General features: G+C 42.8%; 1 protein-coding gene across 1 annotated transcript; it reads right to left on the reverse strand.

The window, feature by feature from the left end:
* Positions 1-956: 956 nt before the first annotated feature.
* On the reverse strand, positions 957-4,011 carry LOC124010066 (ladderlectin-like). The gene is made up of 6 exons (XM_046322402.1): positions 3,939-4,011; positions 3,340-3,427; positions 2,883-2,998; positions 2,379-2,570; positions 1,279-1,393; positions 957-1,167 (listed from the first exon to the last, which is right to left on the reverse strand). Exons 1-6 carry the CDS (start codon positions 3,951-3,953, stop codon positions 1,076-1,078), a joined length of 618 nt encoding a protein of 205 aa, XP_046178358.1. The 5' UTR covers positions 3,954-4,011; the 3' UTR covers positions 957-1,075.
* Positions 4,012-7,027: the final 3,016 nt, after the last annotated feature.

The raw sequence follows: 7,027 nt of genomic DNA on the forward strand, positions 1-7,027 counted from the left end.
ACAGAGGGAGCAGCCCCCTATCCACATCGACGGAACGGTAGTGGAAAGTTCCTCGGCGGACACATTACGGACAAACTGAAATGATCCACACAGGCGGCACAACAGCGCCTCTTCAACCTCGGGAGGCTGAAGAAACTGCTTGTCACCAGAAACTCACTTTTACAGACGCACAAGCGACAGCATCCTGTATCGCCGCCTGGTACGGCAACTGCGCCGCCCATAAACGTAAGGCTCTCCAGAGGGGGCAACCTATCTGCCCTCCAGGACACCTACACCACCCCATGTCACAGGCAGGCCAAAAAGATCAAGGACAACCTGTTCACCCCACTATCATCCAGAAGGAGAGGTCAGTACAGGTGCATCAAAGCGGGGACAGAGACTGACAACCAGCTTCTCTCTCAAGGCCATCACTTTTAAACAGCCATCACTAACATTGAGTGGCTGCTGCCAACCTCTAGCCACTTTATATAATGTTTACATACCCGACATTATACTCAGGTATATACACTACTCTAAACCATTTTCTGCATCTTGCCTATGCCGGTCGGCCATCCATATTTTTTATGTACATATGCAAAATTGTTAGATATTACTGCATGGTCAGAACTAGAAGCACAAGCATTTCTCGACACTCACATTAGCATCTGCTAACCATGTGTATGTGACAAATAAAATTGATAGGGAACAGATGGGGTAGGGAAATGTAACACTTAAAATTCACAGAAGGTTCTCTGGCAACAGCATGATCATTTTCTACTTATTTTAAAACTATATACACACTGTTCATTTACGTTAATGTTTGCAGAGTAAGACAACTTTTTGGGTCCTAAGAGAATTCTATTCTTCAAGAAACAATGGATCAACAATATCAAAGAATTTAAATGCCCACTGAACAGACACCCAGACTGCATCTTCAAGAAACAAAGTGAAGCAGTGTTTAATAACCACTCACAAGATTAAATACGTACACCCGTTTTATTGACAACAAGCTACAATAGTTACACAACAAGTCAAACATATTTTAACATGAAACATTTGCAGTTAGGATGCTGACACCAGAGTAGCATTTTTGGTTTCAATTGACAGTTTGAAGGATTAAACAGGTTCTTATGGAGCACACGGAGGGATAGCTCTCTCCACATGATTCATCGTTCCAGCCGTTTTCAGCTTAAGAGGAAACACGAAATAGAAATTACCTCGATGTACACACGAAAAGTAGGTCACATTTATTTCTTAAACTTACTCAAAAAAAGTTTAATTTGATGAATGATAATGTACCTCCAAAGTTGATCTGAATACATGGCTCTCTGCGACCATTGTGGTTATTCGGCTCCCCTTCAGCCCAGCTCTGGTGATCAAATTTGGAGCCGTCACTCCAGAACCATAGCCTGTCCTGTGTGGAAGTAGTGAGATCTCAGTATCAAATGTTACATGTGCTTGCTGAACAATTTCTAAAATACAACACTCATGGTCTTTCCTCCAACAAAACAGTAAAAGCCACCACTACCAAAACATGCAGACTGACAATGGAACTGTTGGGTGAGAAAAAAAAATACACAAGTGTTGATACTACAGCCACATTTCTAGAAATCCCCAAAATAGAAAAAGACAGCTAGTAAGTTGTTTCTGCGCCATAGCAAAGAGGAAGAGGCGAAGCGAGAAGGATAACAAAGCCCAAAATCTGCCTTCAAGCGGGTAGCGTTTTTTCCTGGTCACCAAGCAACTCGTTTTTGTATGGCCGTCAATTTCATTAACGAAAAACATAATGGCTTATTTGAGCAAATATACGTTTTGTAATGCTTAGGTTGTTACGAGTACTGATACAAGTAGCACACATGACATGCCAGAAACTGAGAAAAACATTTCTCGGAGTTGTGCCTGTCCCTCGAATCTGACCGACATTGCAGACTCTTCACATCGTTAGAGGCCAATGGAGTATCTGGTTCATCTAATGGATCAGATGTGGCAATTGCTCTGGATATTTCGAGATGCTCAACTCAAATCTAGACCTACAACCAACAGTATTTATTTTGCTTTTGACAATTACTTCACACGAGGCATAGGTCACATGCCTAAATACTTAAAATGACATTAATATCAGTTTAAAGAGATGACATTGGTTAAAAGGTCGGCAAGTAACTTCATGCCTACTGTGCCAAAGCAATTTACAGTTATTAAAATGGGAGTGTGGATATAATGGTAATATCCAAATTCCACGTAGAACTCGAGTTGCGAATGTCAATCTTTCCTCTGCGGTACCTCAAACTGTGGTCATTACCAGCTGAGAAACTGGAGAGTTGATTACTCCTGGCACAGAGTTGTCTGACCAGTGTCTTAACACCTACTCCGAGCTGATGGTTTTATTAGTCTTAAGTCACCTTTTCCACCTTTGCTTGAACAGCATCAAATCCGCCAATCCAGGTAAGAGGGAAACTGCCAGTCGTGATCAACACCACCGCCTGTACAAATTGGGACTCTTCATAGCTGTGCACAGATGCCAGGTTTGCGCCAAGGTACTTTACAGTGTTGTACACAGGCTTCAGTTTTTCTCCAAGTAACTGACAGTGGCGCTAGAGCAAGCAGTACACAGAGACAAAGACATGTCATAATGGAAGTATTAGTCAGTTGTCCAGTCTGAGAATTTGTCTTCTGGACTCTCAAAATAGGAATTAGTTCATCTCAGTCTTAACCCATGCCTTGAGGGTTCTAATATACAAGAGGGCCCAACTCCACACAATATTGAAAAGCCTATAGAAAATTGCAATTACTGCATATTAAGGGGAGGTTCAGTATTTTACATGAGGCGCCTGTTAAAATAAGGCCAAAGCACCTTAAACTCAAAATACTAAGTTGACTTCAATTGTAGAAAGCAAGCATTATACCTCCGCATTGGGCCATGTCCTTGCCGTTTTGACAAACATGAAGCAGCGTGAATTAAAATGGAACCAGCCTCTGGGGCATGGGTTTCTTTGGTCTGCTGCAAATGTCACCAAATCATCTGAAAGTAGAAGACAGGGAGGGTTCCGAAATTGCAGCAGACTTTAAAGGATAGTCCAGACTGACCCTTGCATCAAAAATAACATTTGGAGATCAGTCATACCACACTACAACAAAACATACACAATCAATGATGTAAAGCACAAACTCATTCCACAGAGCACAGAGTGTCTACAGGTTTTCGCTCCTCCCTCGATTGATCAATTTAGGTCACTAATTAGTAAGGAACTCCCCTCACCTGGTTGTCTAGGTCTTCATTGAAAGGTAAGCCAACTGCAGATGCAAGAGACTCCGTGGAATGCGTTTGACACTCGTGATGTAAAGTGTGAGGCTGACTCTTACTTGCTATGCGCGCAGTCATTCTGTCGCCCAGTGTAAAGGCAGCGCAGAGAAGCAGTAGAAGGGTCAACATCGCCATGGTGATAGTCTCCTGAGAGACACACACACACACACACGAGATAAGCCATCAGTGTTTCCCCAACCTCTCCTCGAGTACCCCAGCAAGTCCACTTAACACATTCAACTAATGAAGGGCTAAGGAATACCAGTCATCATCTCTTCCACCACAGAGTAGATTAGCCTGGCACACGGGAATAAGGAGAAGTCTATGCTCTTGGTTTCTCCCCAAAACAGCACCCTAGACATGGTTTTAAATGTGACGTTTTAAGCCAATAGTTGACTAACCAGAGGTGGGATAACGTCAAGTCGCGTTGATTTAGTAACTTGCAGTGTCTAATACTCGAGATTTGTTTGACAGTTGAACACGTGAAAAAATATTTACTACTACTATGACCTGTTGGAGACCCCTGCCCTATGTAACGCACCACATTTGAATAGGGTCACATATGCCCAATGGGTCCTGGTCAAAAGTAGTGCACCACATAGGTTACCATTTGGGATGAAAGCAGATACAGCACTAGATGACTATGTTGAACTCTCACCTGTAGTCTGGTCATGTCAGCGCTCTGTTTGTGAGATGGGTTCTACTGCTTCCTGCTCTCCTTTTTTAAGGACCCATCCAGTCAGACCCCTCCCTCTCTCATCCTTTAACCGGTCAAATAATCAACTAATCATCAAGCTTTTATCATTTGAATCAGCTGTGTTGTGTTAGGGCAAAAACCAAAACGTGTAGCCACCGGAAGAAGTTTGCTGGTGCAGGGTACTTTTAATGAATGCTATTTTCAATTGGGGTGCTGAAAAATATCTTTGCCTGTGCTACAGGCACTCTATTGGTCCACTATTATAGCACAACTTTTGTGAAAATGTAACAAATCTATAAAAAGTTAACATATATATATATATATATTGGACACACCTACTCATTCAAGGCTTTTTCTTTATTTTCACTATTTTCTTTGTAGAATAATAGTGAAGACATCAAAACTGTGAAATAACAAATGAAGGCCTGATTCACACAGTCTCTGAACAGTTGATGTTGAGATGTGTCTGTTACTTGAACTCTGTGAAGCATTTATTTGGGCTGCCATTTCTTTTCTTTTCTTTTTTAAATGTAACCTTTATTTAACCAGGTAGGCAAGTTGAAAACAAGTTCTCATTCACAATTGCGACCTGGCCAAGATAAAGCAAAGCAGTTTGACACATACAGCGGAGCAAAATTTGCAAATAAATTCATTAAAAATCCTACAATGTGATTTTCTGGATTTTTTTCTTCTCATTTTGTCTGTCATCGTTGATGACATTGCCGAAGTCCAGGATTAGTAGGATGGTCAGTTTTACAAGGGTATGTTTGGCAGCATGAGTGAAGGATGCTTTGTTGTGTGAAATAGGAAGCCAATTCTAGATTTAACTTTGGATTGGAGATGTTTGATGTGGGTCTGCAAGGAGACTTTACAGTCTAACCAGACACCGAGGTATTTGTAGTTGTCCACGTATTCTAAGTCAGAACCGTCCAGAGTAGTGATGTCTGTAGGTCTGTAGCAGTTTGGGTCAAGAGTGTGTCCCCCTTTGAAGAGGGGGATGACCGCAGCTGTTTTCCAATCTTTGGGAATCTCAGATGACACGAAAGAGAGGTTGAACAGGCTAGTAATAGGGGTGGCAACAATTTCTGCAGATCATTTTAGAAAGAAAGGGTCCAGATTGTCTAGCCCGGCTGATTTATAGGGGTCCAGATGTTGCAGCTCTTTCAGAACATCAGCTGACTGGATTTGGGAGAAGGAGAAATGGGGAAGGCTTGGGCGAGTTGCTGTGGGGGTGCAGTGCTGTTGACCGGGGTAGGGGTAGCCAGGTGGAAAGCATGGCCAGCCGTAGAAAAATGCTTATTGAAATTCTCAATTATAGTGGATTTATCAGTGGTCACAGTGTTTCCTATCTTCAGTGCAGTGGGCAGCTGGGAGGAGGTGTTCTTATTCTCCATGGACTTTACAGTGTCCCAGAACGTTTTGGAGTTAGTGTTGCAGGAAGCAAATTTCTGCTTGAAAAAGCTAGCCTTGGCTTTTCAAACTGCCTGTGTATAATGGTTTCTAGCTTCCCTGAAAAGCTACATATCACGGGGCTGTTCGATGCTAATGCGGAACGCCATAGGATGTTTTTGTGTTGGTTAAGCGCAGTCAGGTCTGGGGAGAACCAAGGGCTATATCAGTTCCTGGTTCTAAATTTCTTGAATGGGGCATGCTTATTTTAGATGGTTAGGAAGACATTTAAAAAAATAACCAGGCATGATGAGATCCATATCCTTCCAGGATACCCCGGCCAGGTCGATTAGAAAGGCCTGCTCGCTGAAGTGTTTCAGGTAGTGTTTGACAGTGATGAGTGGAGGTCGTTTGACCGCTGACCCATTACTGATGCAGGCAATGAGGCAGTGATCGCTGAGATCTTGGTTGAATACAGCAGAGGTGTATTTGGAGGGAAAGTTGGTTTGGATGATATCTATGATGGTGCCCGTGTTTACGGCATTGGGGGGGTACCTGGTAGGTTCATTGATCATTTGTGTGAGATTGAGGGCATCAAGCTTAGATTGTAGGATGGCTGGGGTGTTAAGCATGTTCCAGTTTAGGTCGCCTAGCAGAACGAGCTCTGAAGATAGATGGGGGGCAATCAGTTCACATATGGTGTCCAGAGCACAGCTGGGGGCAGAGGGTGGTCTATAGCAGGCGGCAACGGTGAGAGACTTGATTTTAGAGAGGTGGATTTTTTAAAGTAGAAGTTCAAATTGTTTGGGTACAGACCTGGATAGTAGGACAGAACTCTGCTTTGCATTAGATTGCAACACTGCCCCCTTTGGCAGTTCTATCTTGTCTGAAAATGTTGTAGTTCGGGATGAAAATTTCAGAATTGTTGGTGGTCTTCCTAAGCCAGGATTCAGACACAGCTAGAACATCCGGGTTGGCAGAGTGTGCTAAAGCAGTGAATAAAACAAACTTAGGGAGGAGGCTTCTAATGTTAACATGCATGAAACCCAGGCTATAACGGTTACAGAAGTCATCAAAAGCGAGCGCCTGGGGAATAGGAGTGGAGCTAGGCACTGCAGGGCCTGGATTCACCTCTACATCACCAGAGGAAAAGAGGAGGATAAGGGTATGGCTAAAAGCAATGACAATTGGTCGTCTAGAACGTCTGGAACAGAGAGTAAAAGGAGGTTTCTGGGGGCGATGAAATAGCTTCAAGGTATAATGTACAGACAAAGGTATGGTAGGATGTGAATACAGTGGAGGTAAACCTAGGTATTGAGTGATGATGAGAGAAATATTGTCTCTAGAAACATCATTGACACCAGGAGATGTCATTGCATGTGTGGGTGGTGGAACTAAATGGTTGGATAAGGTATAGTGAGCATGACTGGAGGCTCTACAGTGAAATAAGCCAATAAACACTAACCAGAACAGCAATGGACAAGGCATATGGACATTAAGGAGAGGCATGCTTAGTCGAGTGATCAAAAAGGTTCAGTGAGTATTTATTTATTTATTTTCATTTTACCTTTATTTAACCAGGCAAGTCAGTTAAGAACAAATTCTTATTTTCAATGACGGCCTAGGAACAGTGGGTTAACTGTCTGTTCAGGGGCAGAACG

This window comes from Oncorhynchus gorbuscha, linkage group LG22 (assembly GCF_021184085.1).
Source record: "Oncorhynchus gorbuscha isolate QuinsamMale2020 ecotype Even-year linkage group LG22, OgorEven_v1.0, whole genome shotgun sequence".
NCBI lineage: Eukaryota > Metazoa > Chordata > Actinopteri > Salmoniformes > Salmonidae > Oncorhynchus > Oncorhynchus gorbuscha.